The sequence below is a fragment of the Panthera pardus genome, unplaced genomic scaffold (assembly GCF_024362965.1).
Source record: "Panthera pardus isolate Hobbes unplaced genomic scaffold, ASM2436296v1 HiC_scaffold_24, whole genome shotgun sequence".
Taxonomy (NCBI): Eukaryota; Metazoa; Chordata; class Mammalia; order Carnivora; family Felidae; genus Panthera; species Panthera pardus.
The window spans coordinates 33,534,881-33,552,190 of NW_026526810.1; the positions used below are offsets into that span (position 1 = coordinate 33,534,881).

Genomic DNA, 17,310 nt, shown 5'->3' on the forward strand with positions numbered 1-17,310 from the left:
TAAGATCATCATGAGAGAAAAACTTCACACCGAGAGCATTTTATCCATCAAGCTTTTTTTTCTTTCAAAAGTGGAGGGGAGGTGTGGAGGAGGCAGGTTTTATGTGTTTTAGCATTAGCTCCTCAGGTGTAGGCTACTTCGAAAAAACATAGTTTGGTAAACATTTTTCTCACTGGCTATGGAGGGCATGAGACCAGTGAGTGGGGAAAGAGGCCTGACCAAAAAAATGGTTGGAGGATCAGAAGATCAACTTTGTCAGTGCAACAGTTTTACCTAGGAGAACCTTTACCGGATTGAGGTGTAAGGATTAGAAACAGCAAACATCACTTGTGTTTACATGAGAGAACTGTGGAAACTTTGCAGCCTGACTGCAGTGACCTCAGTGTAAGCAAGGACAAATTAATGCCAGTGGCCATGCATAACCTCAAACTTGGGTCAGCACCTCATAAAGACAACAAATTGCAGGGCTCAACTAATTGAAAGGGAGCTGTGCCTACCTAGAATTTGGGCTGTGAAGACCAAGACTTTCTATATTAAGCTTCAAAAAGTGATTTTTTTTTTTTAACGTTTATTTATTTTTGAGACAGAGACAGAGCATGAACGGGGGAGGGTCACAGAGAGAGGGAGACACAGAATCTGAAACAGGCTCCAGGCTCTGAGCTGTCAGCACAGAGCCCTACGCGGGGCTCGAACTCACCGACCGCGAGATCATGACCTGAGCCGAAGTCGGACGCTTAACCGACCGAGCCACCCAGGCGCCCCTCGAAAAGTGATTTTAAGGGCACTTGGGTGGCTCAATCACTGAAGTGACCAACTTCAGTTCAGGTCATGATCTGGGGGTCGGGCCTTGTGCCCTGACAGCGAGCAGCCTGCTTAGGATCTTCTGCCTCCTCTCTGCCCCTCCCCGCCACACGCACGCATGTTCTATCAAAAATAAACATTAAAAAACAAAAACAAACAAACAGCATTGAGTGGGGCGCCTGAACCCAGGCCGTCTCATAGGTATTATTTGCCACCTCAGTACTAAGTATGACGTTACTGCAACCAAAATTTGTTGAATACAGCCCTGCAGCAGTGTTGGCGGAGTTATATACAAAATCAGTGCAACACAATCCGTTGCTCACACGCACACAAAACGGTTACTTGGAAAAATAGGCAAAGAAAGGAAGTTAAGAACCAGAGTATACAATATTAAAGCGTGCACTGACTCATACATACAGCAGTAAGCACGGTAAAAACCAGAGAACAGGTAGTATAGTGACATGGACAAAGTAAAAAAGGGGTTTGAAGCAAGTTTTACAAGACAAGTAGAAGGAGCAGTATAAGGTCATGTTCTGGGTAAGCACAAACATGCCCCGAGTTTGGGGAAGCTACCATATTTAAACCCAAACTGATGGTGGCTAATGCTTAACTGGCCCAATTCGGAAAATAACAAGTGCCTTCTCTCCCGCTATCCACCGACTTCTAACATAAACTGACCCTCCAAAAGATTTCCACTCCCACAAAGGCAGAGCCGGTCAAGGGACCCATCGCTCTACATGCTGGGGCTTGTAGTCTCCTCAGAGACCCAATCCGCGCGCTCTTCAGGGCCGGGCGGTGCCGCCTTCAGTGATCCTCTCCCCGTGGGTGGGCGTTGGCTTGCGGGGGAGCCAATGAGGCCACAGTAACGTGGCAGCCACCCACGAGCCCGCGTCTCAGCCAGCAGGGTCCGCGAGGCGGGCTCCGCCCCCCACGGGGACCTACTACACGGCGCCGACCTAGAGGGGGGAAACAGGGCCCGCCTCCTGCCAGGAGGCCGGTAGGAGCCCCGGTTCCCCCCCGCGGCCGCATTCGGTGGAGGCGCCGGTGCCCACGTTGACGCGTCCCCACCCTCTTCCGGCTCTCGGCTGCCCGGGCCGCGCTCGCTTCGCCCGGTGGATGCTGCGCCTCTCCGAGCGGAACATGAAGTTGCTCTTCGCCGCCGCCCTCATCGTGGGCTCCGTCTTCTTCCTGCTGTTGCCAGGTCCTTCCACGGCCGACGAGAAGAAGAAGGGGCCCAAAGTCACCGTCAAGGTCCGTCTTCCCCTATCCCAACCTTCCTGGCAAGGCCCACCCTCCGTCCCCCGGGTTCCGGCTTCGGCGCCGCTGGTTAGCGGTGTCCGAGGCATTTAGGCTCCCAGAGCTCAGGCCCAGGCGTCCTCAACTTTGGCTCAGCTTCTCCCTAGGTTCTCGGCTGTGGCCTCGTGGCGTCCATGCAGTCCTGGTCGTTGAGACCGGAGAATGCTCGGCTCCTCCCCAACACCCCAGCCCTTGCCGTGATTTAGGAGCCGACGCTGGTCATGTCCAGCTGGGGCTGCCACTGTCAGCCTCAGAGCAGTCTTTTTGCAAATACTGTCCAGCGCTGGGGAAATGGTGAAAGATCACGTCTGCCAAACAGAATCCTTTCTTTACTTGGGCCAGATTTTACCCACTTCCAATTACAAAACACAACAATCTAGTTTAAACGTGCGTGGCAAGCTTAGGCTCGCCTCTTTATGGTTTTTGGATGTTCATTTCTAGAATCTGTGCTCATTATTTATTTAGACTAAAGGTGGTTTGGCACGCTATAATCTTAAGGAGAGCACATTTTCTAGGAGAAGGGTCTGGAGTCTTCATTAGATTCTCATGGTAGAGTTTTTGTCACTACCAAAATCAGGTTCGGAATCACTGTTTTCAAAATACCGCTCTCTTCTCTCCTACCTTCATGGTAGCTTCTTGGCCCCTCCCTTCCCTAACAAGGCCCCTTTAAAAAGGCTGACTTTGAAATGGTGTTCTTCCTTAGGTGTATTTCGACCTGCGAATTGGAGATGAAGATATAGGCCGGGTGGTCATCGGTCTCTTTGGAAAGACTGTTCCAAAAACAGTAGACAATTTTGTGGCCTTAGCCACGGGAGAGGTAAGTGACCAGAGCAGAGGTAGTCAAACTCAAATGCAGTGAAATTGGCAAGTAGGGCTGGCAGGAAACTGAAGTGCATAGCCTGGCCCAACTATACCAGGAGTACTGCTCCTGTGAGTACCCTCACAGAGTACTGCCGACCCATAGTACTGGGAACCACTATTATCGCATCTTGTGGGTTTTATAAACCGAATTCAGAAATAGATTTTTTTTTTGGAGAAAATTGTTTATTATATTTTTTTAACGTTTATTTATTTTGGGGACAGAGAGAGAGCATGAACGGGGGAGGGGCAGAGAGAGAGAGAGAGAGACACAGAATCGGAAGCAGGCTCCAGGCTCTGAGCCATCAGCCCAGAGCCCGATGCGGGGCTTGAACTCACGGACCGCGAGATCGTGACCTGAGCTGAAGTCGGACACCTAACCGACTGAGCCACCCAGGCACCCAAGAAAATTGTTTATTTTTAAGACATTTCAGTAGTCAAGGAAAAGCAACCAGGACTTTCTTTTAAGGGTGAAGGGCCCAGAGCTTCCCAGGTTTTAAAGAAACAGGAGTGCCCCATTTAAGAAAGTTTGTATTCCTCTTAACTCTAGAGAACAAACTGGTGGTTACCAGAGGGGCTGGGGTTGGGGGACGGGTGAAATGGCAAAGGGGATTAAGAGTACACTTAACCATAATGGGTGCTGAATACTGTATAGAATTGTTGAATCACTATATTGTATACCTGAAACTAATATAACATTGTATGTTTTTATACTGGAATTAAAAAATTATCAAGGAAAAAAGTTCCTATTATAACTTTCCATTGAATTAGGTAACTTTTTGATGTGATTTGATCAGTTTTCATGCATCTGTTTCTATGATTAGAAAAAAAAAAAAGAGGGGAAAGGTGGAAACATTACGTGAAGTAGAATTGTGTAAAGTCTGGGAATTATATAAAGGCACAGGAATATGCAGTCTTAGCCCCTCTCCTGGATCTGTGTGTCCCATGCCTCGCCTGTGGGAACTGTTCGCTCAGTGGCACATGGAATGATGAATCTGGTCAGCAGTGGTGTCTCTTCCATGATGAGTTGTGGGCTAGGCTCTTGCAGGGCCTACTTAATATCTGCCTGTGCCTCATGCCACCTCTCACCTTTTCATTCCCTTTTCTAGAAAGGATTTGGCTACAAAGACAGCAAATTCCATCGTGTGATCAAGGACTTCATGATCCAGGGTGGAGACTTTACCCGAGGAGATGGCACTGGAGGTAACCTCAGGTCGTCTGGGCTATAGGATCTGTTAATGCAGCTTCCCACAGGGGAGAGCTGGGCTGTGTTGGGTAGACAAGGCCTCGTTTTCACCCAGGTCCAGAGACAGGACTGGCACCTGCATTGAGACCAGCTGCAGCCTTCTTTGTACAGGGAACCCAGTATGAGAGGAGAAATGAGGGGTCATGTGGATCTTACCCCGCTGACAGACCTGGCAATCAAGGCCTGCAGCGTTGATGACTTTTCTCTAAATACCCCCTGGGGGGAAGGGAAGCAAAGTGTACCATGTGGGTGATTCTGGGTCATGCATGCAAAGCCTGAGTGGGCAACCTTGGAAGCCCCAGCGGGGGTGGGAGCAGCTGCTCCCCTTGGCAGTCTCCCTCCCACCAGAGACCACTTGGCAAGAGCCAACTGAATCTCCCCTTTGCATTACTTGTACACATAGGACAGAGAGACAAATAGCCTGGACTTACCTAACCCATGGGAGGGCTCACCGTACTTGGTGCCCAGCATACTCTTCCCTCAAGACTAAGGCTGCCCCTCACCCCATCAACAGATATCTGTCGGGACAGGCTTTATGGTAGGTGCTGGGTGCAAAAATCAGGGGGACAGCAACTTGCTTTCACTGCTAAAGAATGGGATGAGTTGGGGGTTCTGCGTAGTAGGTGCCCGGCCTATGGTAAATCAATCCGGCCATTTTCAAAGTGCCAACAAGCAGAGGAATCACTTCCTGGCCAAGCTGATCAGGAAGTGGCCTTGTGAATATGAGGGAAGATTTGAACTGGGGTCCTGGCTGGGGAGAATTTGGACAAAGAGGCAGGGCTAAGGTGAACCCAGCTATGTTATGCCACAGGAGCTTGGCTGAATAATGGGGTCGGGGGATGGAAGTAGAGCACATGCCACACTGGGGTCCCGGAGTGGTGGGCCAGGGCAGACCTGGCAACCTGGGCTTTGTCCTGCATGAAGTTCCACAGAGGACTTGAATGGAAGACCCAGTCGCAGAGGAGTTTTAGGGAGGGTGAGGTGGCAGTTTTTAATACATTTAAGATGCTCACAAGAGTTCTCCAGCATACTCCGTTACTGCTCTGAGCATTAGCTGTACCTGCAGTGGGGGTAGCAGGAGTGCAGAGGAAGAATGCACAGCTAACGGGGGTGGGAACCATATGGACAATGTGCAAAGGAAAAGGTGTCAAAAGAGTAACTGAAGTCTGGAGGGGAAGACGACAGTATGTTGAACTTTAATTCGAGCTATCCCATCTGAGTTTGGGAGTCCATGTGTGTTGGGAAAGTGACTGAAGTATAGATGTGGGGAAATCCTGCAGTTGATCAAGATTTACAAAGAGGACTCTGATCTTAGCCAGCACTCGAGCCAGGAGTCACTGCAGAGGGCAGGGTTCCTCCCTAGCCTGGGTGTGAGATGTCCCTGTCAGCATCTAGCGACTCTTAGGTTCAGACTTCCCCACCTACTACAGTCAGAAATACCTCCTGAAGAACAGCTGTCCAGAACCACTTCCCAAGTGGGGTCCATCCTCTGGAACCACAGGGTGAAAATAAGGTGTACTGAGGAAGGAAAAGGAGTTTTGTAGGCAAGTGAGTCTGAAAGGTGTTGGGTAGGGGCACCTGGGTGGCTCAGTTAAGCCTTTGACTCTTGATTTCGGTTCAGGTCATGATCTCATGGTTTGTGAGATGCATGCTAACCGCCTGGAGCCTGCTTGGGATTCTCTCTTTCCCTCTCAAAAATAAACATTAAAAAAAAAAAAGGTGTTGGGTAAAACAAGACAGGATTTCTCCTGGAAGCATCTCTGAGAACTTGAGGGAGGAGCTCTGAAATGGCATAGGGGTCTGCCCAGCTCCGTCATTTACCCTCTGGCCTCGGACCCCTCGCGGAAAGACACACCACACACATCGACAGGCAGCTTTTATTTTGTGTTCATTAATAAGAGGTTGTTGATTTTCCAGAACCCAAATGGCAGCCCCACCCGCCTCCTCTCAGTATCTTTTGTGCCATTAGGAACAAAAGCTGTCCTCTTCTTCTGGAGAGCTCTTACCCTCCCATGTCCCCTGCACAGCACCTCTCTCCACCAAAGTCCCTCAAAGTTCCTATGGCAGACCTCTCAGGCCATAGCTAAGGGTAGCTGTTGATCTGTGCCTTATTTAAAAGCCACTAAAGTCTATTCTCAAAGTAATCGATCAGGTGAGCTGTTCACTAAATCGGCCTGGCATCGTGCCCCACTTGGTCTGTCAGCATGATTTGGCTCCAAGACCAGAGGGTAGGAAGAGCACAGCTTTTATGTCCTTATAATCCATTTGAGCCTGGCCTGGCACAGAGGTCGAGTCCCTGGAATCCTCACCACAAAGATCTGCTTGGCTTGGGCCTACCCAGCTCCCTGACCTACTCTTTCTTCCCAGGTAAAAGCATCTATGGTGAACGCTTCCCTGATGAGAACTTCAAGCTAAAACACTACGGGCCTGGCTGGGTGAGCATGGCCAATGCAGGCAAAGATACCAACGGCTCCCAGTTCTTCATCACTACGGTTAAGACAGCCTGGCTAGATGGCAAGCACGTAGTGTTTGGCAAAGTTCTGGAAGGCATGGTGAGTTTCAGGGGCTAAACTTGGGCAGCTCTCATCAGGAGAGCACCATATATTTTATCGTTTTCCCAAAAGGGGACCCACATTCACACCAGTGTTCATGTTTACAAACTTGGGGGGAATTAAGAACTACCCTACTACTCTATGCCCCTAAGTTCTCAATTTTTCCAGCTCCAGGCACAGGCTCTGGAGGAGGCCTGTTGAGGCTGCACAGGTGCCTCCATTTCACCCAGTGATGTGCAGGCACCACCCTGACTTGTACAGGACATGGCTTAACATGATGTCCCTGAGAAGCCACTTGGTGCCCACTCCCCAACCACCTTTTTCTTCCTCCTTGCCTTTAGCTCAGCCTGGCTCGTACTTCAGGGATCAAAACTATTGCATTTTCTGGGTTCTCCCTGCCCTGTCACCTGGCTATGCTTCTATTAGGATTTTGGTGCCTGGAGCTTGGCATGCTATTCATGTGGGCATCTCATCCCTCCCTGGCCATATTGTGAGGCCTGTCTCCCTTGAGAGGTGGACCTCCTGACCTCTCTGCTTTACTGCTTCTGCCTTCCTTTCTAGGAGGTAGTGCGGAAGGTGGAGAGCACCAAGACAGACAGTCGGGACAAGCCCCTGAAGGATGTGACAATCGCAGACTGTGGCAAGATCGAGGTGGAGAAGCCCTTTGCCATCGCCAAGGAGTAGGGACCCAGGGACTTCTTCCCTTTGAGCCACCATCTGTGCGGCCCTGTTGCCCTCCAGGGAGGGGGTGGGGTGGGTGGGTAAAGATGGCCCGCCACACGGCTCCATGCTGCACTGGCCCTAGTGCTGGCATCTGACGGAGTGGACCCCTCACCTCACATTCCATAGGCCTCCAGGCCCGGTTTTGTAACAAACTCCTATCCATGCTGACCAATAAAAAAAAAAAAGGTGGTTTTTTTTTTAAACCAGTGTGGGCTGAGTTCTTGGGCCTCTAACACCTGCTTAAGTCTCTGTCCCAGCATGTCTGGGACTCTTGGGGCAGGGGGTGCCTGTCCCCATCTGAGGTTCCGGTCTGACCCCTTTCTCTAGACACTGCCTACAAAATTTCAAGCAGGAGATTTTACTCCTCATTTCTAACCTTTGCCACTACTGTGCCTCAACCTTTGCTTGTCTCCTGCCCCTTTCTGGGGTAGGTGAAGAAATACACCAGTCTCTTTTCAAAGCCTACCTCTAAATTGGACTTCTCCCTTTATTCCTTATCCCCTGGTGTCCCTGCCCTGGCATCTGGGGTGGTTAAATCCTGGGTCCAGGCCAAGGGTGACCCAGCCTCTGAGAAGGGGGCTCATACACTGGGGCACATGCCTGTCTTGGCAGGTGGCCCACAGACCTCTGGGCTGGTCAGGGCATCGGTGGCAAAGGAGCAGGGTGACAGGGAGCCTCGGACTGGGCTTTAGCGGAGCTGGTGCTGAAGCCATAGAGGCCCTGGAGCACGCCATTCACCACCATGTTGGACAGAGGCTCTGTGGGACAGAAGGAAAAAGGGAGGAAGGGGTAGGAGACCACAGAGAAATTGATGTAGAGCAGGCCCAGCCTCAGACCTGCAGCTCCTAGAGCACCTGCGCCCATAGGCTCAGCCCCCTCCTCAAGAGGAGGAGTCCCCACCAAGGCCAGAGGTAACAACAGTTGGCCACCCCAAATGGGGCCTTGGCGTTCCTGGCTCACATCCTGTTCATAAGAGCTTGGTAAAGCCAAGCAGGTGAAGAATGGAGACCAGGAGAGCCAAGTTTATTTACCATGTCTGCCTCCTGAAGGAGAATACAAAGCAGGCTATAGGAGCAGCAGGATAGGAGTTGGCCCAAAGGAGGGCATTAGGAGGGAGATATTGCCTGGGGGTCCTGAGCTGAAAAATGGCAAGTTCGCCCCTGACTCCCACCCTGCTACCTAGGCCCTAAATACAGATTATACGTCAGAGCCCATCCCCCCACCCCTCACCTGGGGATGGAATGCAAACGTAGGGATCCATGCAGAAGCTGATGACAGGCCGGTGGTGGAGCTGAGAGCTGGGGGGATAGGGGAGGAGAGTCATAACAGTGGAAGGAGAGGCGAGGCAGGGGCAGGGTCTCCTATCAGGTGGAGACTAGGGATTAAGATCACCAAGCACCCAAAAAGGGAAGGTGAGTGAGAAGTGGTCTCAGGAGGCACCAGCAGAGATACCTGGACTGCTGGGAGAGACCAGACACCAGCAGGCACAAGGCCACTAGGGGGCAGCCTGAGTCGGGCGGGGAATTGGGGGCGGGGGGGTGGGGCTTCCACTTGCCTGCTGTTCTTGGGCAGGAACTCCCCCAAGGCGCTGAAAAGAGGAGACCCGCTGTGAGCGGCTGTCAGGCTAGGAGTTGGGGGGAGGCACGCGCGCGTGAGGAAGGGGTGGAGACACACAAGCCCAGCACCACACCTCCCAAGGGACCACTACTTCTATTTGTAACAAGCTCAGTTCCGGAGGTAGCTGGGGTAAACCAAGACGGTCCTGAAAACAGTCCCTCTGCCCAGAGCAAGAAAGCTAATGAGGGAGGCCATATCTCAAGGAAGAATCAGGCCTTTGCCTCCAAAACCTTGCCTCAGCTGCTTACTTCAGGGAGCCCCTGTCCCCTCAACACTAGGGCCCCTCTCTCTTGCCTGGCCATGGCCCCTAGAGGTGCTCACCCCCAGTTGCTGGCCTTAGGGTCTGTGGAGAAGTGCCGAAGGCTCAGGAATTCCAGTAATTCCTTGGGCACATCCTGGTTCAGGTACAGGACACCCTGGGGAGGAGAACAGAGGAAACCTATAATCAGACCCAGCTATTTAACATAGAGCCCAGTGCAAAATGGAAACGATGGGGGCCTTCCCAAATGACTAAGCCAGGGCAGAGCATTAAACCAAGTTTGGGCCCTTCTGAGCCCTGGGCCCTGAGTAACTACATGGGTCGTATGCCCAGGAAGCCAACCTGGCCTATAATCTGGCATCACCGTGTGGGGAAGAGGGGGGTCTCCACCCAAATCCTCATCACTGAGGGTAGCACACGCTCTCACCCTGGAGGGAAGAGAGCTAGCTTTCGGTGAACTGAAACCACCTGCCTCCGTTTACCTTATTCCCTTCTATCAGTACTGAAAGGGCTGTTTGGACCCATTACTGTTCAGAAAATTGAGGCTTGGGGTAGTAAATAACATGCTTAAGATGTGGGTCTCCTTCATTCCGTGCCCCCGCACCTCTCCCTCTGGGTCACACCTCTGCTCCAGCAGGCTGGGGGGCAGCAGAGTGAACCCCATGCACACCTGGATATAGGCCTCCAAGCCCTGCCGCCGCTGCTCCAGTCCTCTGGTCCTCCAGTTGGGCAGGCGTTTTGAGGGGAAGTCGGGCACTTTGTACAGTTTCTTGATCTGCCAGGAGGTTACCGCGGTGCCATCAAAGCATCCTGATTGAGCCCTCAAGCTCACTTCGGCCTAGCCAAGAGTCTCTCCCCGGCCTCCCCGACCCCACCTCCAAGACCCTAATGAGTGATGGTTGGGACAGGGTGGAGAGAGGCCCCGGCACCCTCCTCCCCCAAACGCCCGAGGTCTGGCCGGCCACACGTTGGCACCCATAGTACAGGCTGCACCCTGCCCCTTTGCGCCCACCCCGCAGCCCGCAGGGAGGTCTGTGCCCAGGACAGGGACTGGGGCGGTAACGGGGGTGGCAGAGACTGGGGCCGCAGTTCGTCTCCCAGGAGGTGGGCAGGAACCAGGCCGAGGTCGGTGAGTCGGCGGCTGAGCCTCACCCTCTTGTGCAGCGCGTGGAACTCGCTGTAGCGCCTCTGCACGATGTGCCTGCGCCCGCGGCACAATACTTCCACTCGGAACACCTGGCGGGCGCGGGCGAGCGGCCAGGTGCGCGTGAGGCCCCGCAGGAGGGCTCAGCAGGACCCGCGCCCGCAACACGCCCACCCTCCCTCACGAAGCGGTCTAGGAACCCCGCCACTCTCCGGAGACCCTCCCACGCTCCTCACACGTTTAGGAGAGGGGGAGGACAGAGCCTCCCCTCAGTTCCCTGCAGTCCCTGGTGAACCTGGACCGCCGTCCACGGAGCTGGCACATCCAAGCGGCCCGAGACCCTCGGCAGGCCGTCTTCTGACGGCCTGACCTGCCGCGCTCAGACGCCCCAGCCCAGGCGCGGGGTCCCCACTACATTCGGCGCGGGGGAGTCCGGCGGGTCCCCGCGTACCTTCCCATCCATTGCCCCCCGCTCACCATGTGGCCTTTCTCTGGGCTTTGCCTGGGATCCTCGGCCTCAGGTCCCACAGACGGGATGTGAACTTCCAGCATCCGCGCCACGGCTCGAGCCCCTCCGAGCGCAACGCTCGGAGCGCGAACTCTCCGGGCGTAGATCACGGACCCCGGCGGGCCCGGCCCCTCCTCCTCGGGCTCGCAGGCCCCGCCCCAAGCTGGCCCCGCCCCGGGCGTTCCCTCGCGCCGCCGAGTCCTGCGAGGGGCTGATTAGGCAGCACGGGGGGAGGTGGGACCCGATACCGCCCCTCGAGCCTAGTGGGCCGCAGGTGGGGACCCTTCAGCGGCGGAGAGCCAGCCGTTTGTCAACATTTTCTGAGTGCCCGCTAACAGCCGTAGACGAGCCAAAATTTCACCTACTTTTTATTGAGCGCCTAGTAAGGACTAGAGCCTGTGGGCGCTCGGCAGGAAGGGACGCGGGGCCCAGACCTAGGCGCCGACCTTGGGGGCCAATCAAGGATGTTCTTTGAGATCCTCACACCCTTCCCCTAGACCAGGCTGCCCCCCATCTCCTTTCCTCCACCTTTCACCTGGACCCTGGGAGCGCGGCCACGCCTGGGGAGGGCTTGGGCCAATTTCTCTTTGATGTCCACCTCTCCCACCATCCACAAGCCCCTTCATTTCATTCATTCATGCATGCATTCATTCATTCATTCATCTTTCAGCCCCAACCTTCTTCAGATCCAGTTTGCCTGGATGAAGCAGTTTAGGGACCTGAGCTCTGCTTTGAGGGTCAGATAGTTTGGATTTCCTGAACTGTGTAGACCTGTTCTCATCTGCAAAATTGAATAATATGCCTAAGGAGGGTGTATGGAAATGGAGATGATCCCTGTTAAGCCCTCAGCATAGCAGGTGCTGAGAAACTGGCAGCTTGAGGGCTTGTCCTAAAGGCAGAGGTGGGTGGTGTGTGTACAGGGCAATAAATGGGGAAGAGGGACTGTGGGAGATGGCACTAGGCTGCTACTGCCCACCCCTCTGGGGAGGGCCTTCCTGGGTATGTGGCAGGATTTAATCCAGAACTCTCTGACCCCTTGGGCTAGAAAAGGCCTCTGCTCCCCTACTAAGCCCCCCTACACTTCAGCCATAAGAGATCTGTCCCATTCAACACAGTCCTCAACTCCCCTGACTTCCCCCAACAAAGGCCCAAGCAGACAGTGGAGGGAGGGAGGGCTGGAGGCCTCAAGGTGGGAAGGAGGAAACAGAGCACCTGTCTTAGGGGTAGAGGCTGGCAGTTGGGGGATCACTGACTCCCTTCCTCCCCTGCTAGTGCAGAGGTGCTTCTGAGCTCGAGCAGAATCTCTCCCCACCCCCCACCCAGTTCTGCCCCTAGAGAGAAGCTGAGAGGGTGACCCCAAAGAGGGCAAGCAGGTCTCACCAATATTATGCCCCACGCTTTCTTCCCCCAAGTTCCATCTCACAAAAGCCCCACAATCAGGAAGGTGAAACTTCCCGGAAGGGAAACCACCCACTGTGAACAGAAGTGCTGAGATTTCATTTCCTTGTACTTTGGAGCCCCCACACTCAAAGACCCTGTTCTCCTTGTCTACTGACCAGGGGGTCCTCTCCCAGGACCTCAGACCTCTAAGCTTCTCGGTCACCTGTCCTAATGACTGCCCTACCATCTAGAAAACTGCTACATCTCTTAATCGATCTCCCTGCTTTTCCTTGCCTCCCTCTCTCACACAAGGTCCATTGTCTACCTAGCAGCACAAACCACCATCAAAGCAACTGCTTCAAACCTTATGAAGGCTTCTTTCGTGTTGTACTTTGAACAAAACATCCCCTCCCTACCACAATCTACAGAGCTCTAAGTGACCTAGCCCAGCCTCCACCTCTCATCTCATTTCCTCTCCTTCCCCTTCATGTACCAGGCCCCAGCCACAGTGACCTTCCAGTTCTTCAAACACAACTTGCTCTTTCCTGCCTTAGGGCCTTTGTGCCTGCTGTGACTCCTCACCTGGTGGGTTTAGCCTAGAACTTCCAGCTCTTGGCCTAAAACTCACCTCTTCAAAGAGACCTTCCTTCCTGTCCACTTACCCTATCATATCACCCTGTCTCTGCACTTATTCCAATACGTAGTTACTGTTTGTTTATTGTGGGTCTCCCTGGTTTTCCCGACACTGCCCCAGGCTCTGAGGGTCATCAGGCCAGTGTCTTGTCAGTGGTTGCTGCCCTGGCACCAAGAATGTAAGAGACGCTCAAACATTTGTTGGTTGAAAGCCTTTCTGACTGAATGGGGGGAGGAGATGTTGGGAAGAGGCTGGGGAGAGGAGGGAAGGCCTGGGAGAGAGGCAGGGAGGGAGGAGTTAAAGGAATAACAACAGGAATCCTCTGCTCACCTTCAGAGCCGGACACCTCGCGACGTCGACCCATCGCAGATTGTTGAACACACCTTGTTTATATGCTTAGTTTTCAGGTGTTCCTGAGACGTCTCAAATTAATGGATTCCCAGCACCAGTTATACAGGGAGATTTGATGCACCTGACTTATAAAACATCTGGTAGGAAACCTGCAGCTCCTGATTCTTCAGTGTTCTGTGGCCATGAGTGAAGATCCAAATGAAGAAAAAACAAGATCCTTGGCTTGCAGACATTTGGGGGTGTCTTTGGGGAGATAAAACAAGCTATGGAGAATATTTTCCTGTAAAGGGGAATACGTGACATAATGTAAACTCCAAAGCACTTGTTATAATCGAAGGAAAACTTATTTTCTGTATGCTGTAAGCACTGGCCCACTCAGTCTATGAACACTGAGCTGAGTCCCACCCACTATATGACAGGTGTGTAGACCCTCAAAGTGACTTGTTTTTAGAATGAGGTTTAGTGTGCAAGCCTCTGTCTTTTCTCCATCACTCTCTAACACATGACTTTAATTTCCAAGTTTCTAAGGGAAGGGGGCTTAAAAGTACTGGTCGGTCACACACCAACTTGGCCAAAGTATTTCCAGATCAGATTATAGAGGGGTGGTTCTCCAACCTCCGCAGGCATCATCATCACCTACAAGTCCTGTTAAATCTCAAATAGGGCTCTGAGCCCAGTTTCCTGAGTGCTTGGGCCTGGCGTGGAGCCTCATCCTGTGCGGGTTTTCACAACTTCCCCTGTACCAGTGCTGCTCCGGGTTGGGGACCACGTTGTAGACACCAGTCTCTTGACTCCCACGCCAGCTCTTGGAGATGAGGATGGTGGCCAAGCAAGGGCTTGGTGCAAGGTGGCCAAAAGGGCAGCAAGGGCTGGGGGCAAAGGTGTCCCCTCTTGGGCTCGATCTGGTGAGCCTCTCTGGGTGGGGGCGGGGCAGGTGGGACGGACCACAGCTCCCGCGGTGGCTGGGCCCTGGCCCTCAGGGCCCCTCCGCACAGGCACGCAAAGCCGCGTTCACTAGGCAGGCTGGACGCTGCTCAGGAGGTGGTTAACCCGTTTAAGAGACAAACAGCTCCTGGGCTTGTGGGCGCCGCCGAGGCACAGAAGCTGGATTCTTCCTGCCGGACTCGACCTGGCCTGGCCGGCAGCGGTGGGAGGAGGCAGACTAGACCGAGGGGGACCCAACAACCTAGCCCTGCCAGAGCAAGGTCGCCAGGATGGCGTCACCCAGAGGCTAAGGTCACCCGGGCAAGCTCAGACAGCTCCCCGCGCTCAGGGTCCTTATCAGCAGAGCAGAGCGCTGTGTGTGGATTGAAAGATCATGCTTCCAAAGTGCATGGGCCTGGCACACAGTAAATAAATGTCAGCTATTATTATTTACTGAATTAAAAGAATTTGCCCTAAGTCAAAACGGCGGGTTGTTGGCAATTATATATGGTCCAACCTAATATATTGCTGCTGATTCAACTTTAAAATAACACAACTTTACTATTCCTCTTTCAGTATCCTGAGATTGCAAGCTTAGCTTAAAAAACGAACTATTTTAACTACTAACTCTGTGATCAGAATTTTCCTGATCTTGTCAATATTGTGCAACCAAAAAAAAGGTAGAATCAACTGGAAGCAGAGTTTGGTGTAAATTAGCAACTATCCTGTTCATCCTAACAGCCTCTGACTTCTTACTGATTGCCTTTTTAATGAGTACATCTTATCAATTTTAAAATTTTAAAATTAAAAAATTTTAAAAATAAAATAAGATGAAATACCGGGGCACCTAGGTGGCTCAGTCGGTTAAGCAACCCCCTCTTGATTTCAGTGCAGGTCATGATCTCATGCTTCATGAGTTTGAGCCCCATGTGGTCAGGTTCTGCACTGACACTGCTTGGAATTCTCTCTCTCTTTCTCTGTGCCTCTCCCTAACTCATGCTCACTCTCTCTCAAAATTAAATAAATAAATAAATAAATAAATAAATAAATAAATAAATGTTAAAAAAACACAGTACCTTTATGTTGAATACTGAACTTTGGTGTAGATGTCTGAGAAAATAGTTCTTCTAAAACATCTTAAATTATTGAGAAGTCTAAACTCTTCATTTTATAGATGAGGAAACTGAGGTGTGAGGAAGGAGAAGTGAGCCTCCGGGGGAAGGTTGTGTTAGGAAGACACATTTGACAAACAGGTCCCGCCAGAGCCCCAAACGCAAAGTTTGGCTCAGGGTAGGCTGGTAACCAGCTTCTCAGGGGACATACAGGCTCTAGCCCTGGGGCTCCAGCCAGCAGTGTCCCCCCTTCCAGATGACAAGGACAGCTCAGTTGCTTCAGACATGACCCAGGGATGGAGCAAAGGGAGCTGGCAGAGGCCACCCCAGCCACCTGCCATCCAAGGCTGCACAGCTTCCCAAGGAGATTTTTTTCTGGTGCTACAGCAACTCCCAACACCCCTAGAATGACTATGTCAGGGAACCAACCACTCGGCCCCCCTCTTGTGCCCAGCACTGAGGTTCAAGGAACAAAGATGTGCTCAGGAACCCTCAGGTCACGGGGGTTTACTGTGAAGAGTTGTGAGACCAAGAACTGAGGCCAAGTGGAAAGCCAGGCCAGAGGCCGGGAGGGGCCGCAACCCCAGGCCCTGAGGTCTGGAACTGAGATGCTCCCACCTCCCATTCTAGCTCTGGGTTCTGTCTCAGGTCTCTCAGCAAGTGGAGGTTTTAGTCTCTGCCGCCAAAGGTTCCCAGGTACTCACCCAAGCTGCTCCTGTCTTCCAGATTCTGCTCCTGCTCCCCAACTGGGCCACACACTGTGCCTGTCTGGGGAGAGAGGATCTCACAGGGGTCAGAGAAGCTCACAAGCCTATGAGGCCAGGTGGGTGACATGTCCTTAACAGGTCTCTTGTGTGAATTTATTCAAGTCTTTAAGAAAACAACTTAGTGGGTTAATATCTAGGTTCCTCTTGTCCATCCCTGTCTAGAATGTGTGAGACATGGGGTGGCAGACAAGCTGAGTCAAGCAGATTGGGTTCAAGTTTTAACCTCAGAGCTCTCGCGGGGGGGGGGGGGGTGGGGTGGGGTGCGTGGGGTGACCTTGGGCAAATTGCTTAATTTCTCAAAGCCTCAGTCTTTTACTACCTGGAAGTTCTCTGGTGCCAGATATGTTTCAGAGCCCAGAGGCACAGAGTAGGTGTTTAACACATGACAGCCCTTATCCTTAGGCCCCTCGGTGGGAAGGGGTTATCCTGCCCCCACACTTGTTCCACCTGCCAGGTGCCTTATTATTTCTGGTGAGGCTGTGGGGAGACCTGCTGGTTGGGCCCCTGTGGTCATCACTGCTGCCACTCAAAATGGAAGAGGAAGCTGAGAGCTCTGAAGCTAGGAGGGGGGCAGTGATTTGGAAACAATGGTCACATCCCTTTAGGGAAAGGTCCTAACTCAGATTGAATGGTTTTTCTGTGATTTTTCTGGACCCAAAATGCATCCTATGGAGGCTGTGCAGCTGGCTCCCTGGGACCAGCCTTGGGGGTGAGTGGTGTTTTCTGCCCCAGAGGTTTGGCCATCATAGCCAGAGGAGCATTTCCACAACCAACGAGGGCAAAGGGGAGGAATCTTGGCTGAGGCAAGCCTTGGGGCAGGTGGCTATCACCTCCCAGACTGCAGGCCTCCCGTGGAAGATGGAGCACCATTCCTGCCAACCACAGCACGGCCTACCAAACCCCAGATCAAGCCTGATTTCTGAATGTCTTCAAAACCCCCAAGATCTGGGCCCACAGGCTCCTAAAACAATAATCACCAGAGCTGAATGGCAGCCATTGCCCCCTTAGGCTGCCTTTGTGGGTGGAAGGGAGCATGGAGATAGGTAGGAACAATACAGTCCATGATCTTAAGGAGTTCAGAACCCCAGAGGCTAATGAGATCATCTCAGAGTTAACAATGCACACAGGGTGAGAAAGA

The 17,310-nt window shown here is 52.6% G+C and overlaps 2 protein-coding genes across 7 annotated transcripts; one reads left to right on the forward strand and one right to left on the reverse strand.

The window, feature by feature from the left end:
- Positions 1-1,865: 1,865 nt before the first annotated feature.
- On the forward strand, positions 1,866-7,679 carry PPIB (peptidylprolyl isomerase B). Its single transcript, XM_053888976.1, has 5 exons — positions 1,866-2,052; positions 2,801-2,914; positions 4,065-4,158; positions 6,569-6,753; positions 7,315-7,679. Exons 1-5 carry the CDS (start codon positions 1,918-1,920, stop codon positions 7,435-7,437), a joined length of 651 nt encoding a protein of 216 aa, XP_053744951.1. The 5' UTR covers positions 1,866-1,917; the 3' UTR covers positions 7,438-7,679.
- SNX22 (sorting nexin 22) lies at positions 6,065-16,347 on the reverse strand. 6 transcript variants are annotated; one of them, XM_053888973.1, is made up of 7 exons: positions 10,974-11,157; positions 10,505-10,588; positions 10,023-10,127; positions 9,415-9,509; positions 8,929-9,100; positions 8,707-8,774; positions 6,065-8,234 (listed from the first exon to the last, which is right to left on the reverse strand). In XM_053888973.1, the coding sequence occupies exons 1-7, from the start codon at positions 11,046-11,048 to the stop codon at positions 8,165-8,167; spliced, it is 669 nt and encodes a 222-aa protein (XP_053744948.1). In that variant the 5' UTR covers positions 11,049-11,157; the 3' UTR covers positions 6,065-8,164. The 6 variants fall into 6 exon arrangements, 5 of the variants coding, with proteins under 5 accessions (XP_053744948.1, XP_053744949.1, XP_019297373.1 ...); XM_053888974.1 differs by having other exon boundaries at positions 8,929-9,064; positions 10,974-11,154; XM_019441828.2 differs by having other exon boundaries at positions 9,032-9,064; positions 10,974-11,149.
- Between the last annotated feature and the right edge of the window lie 963 nt (positions 16,348-17,310).

Excerpts from the sequence above, each read along its gene's own strand:
- PPIB (XM_053888976.1), top strand. The coding sequence starts at position 1,918 with ATGCTGCGCCTCTCCGAGCGGAACATGAAGTTGCTCTTCGCCGCCGCC. Across the intron at positions 2,053-2,800 it reads GGCCCAAAGTCACCGTCAAG|GTGTATTTCGACCTGCGAAT; the intron begins GTCCGTCTTCCC and ends GTTCTTCCTTAG. Across the intron at positions 6,754-7,314 it reads GCAAAGTTCTGGAAGGCATG|GAGGTAGTGCGGAAGGTGGA; the intron begins GTGAGTTTCAGG and ends CTTCCTTTCTAG.
- SNX22 (XM_053888973.1), bottom strand. The coding sequence starts at position 11,048 with ATGCTGGAAGTTCACATCCCGTCTGTGGGACCTGAGGCCGAGGATCCC. Across the intron at positions 9,510-10,022 it reads GCTTGGAGGCCTATATCCAG|GGTGTCCTGTACCTGAACCA; the intron begins GTGTGCATGGGG and ends TCTCCTCCCCAG. Across the intron at positions 8,775-8,928 it reads GGTCTCTCCCAGCAGTCCAG|CTCTCAGCTCCACCACCGGC; the intron begins GTATCTCTGCTG and ends CTATCCCCCCAG.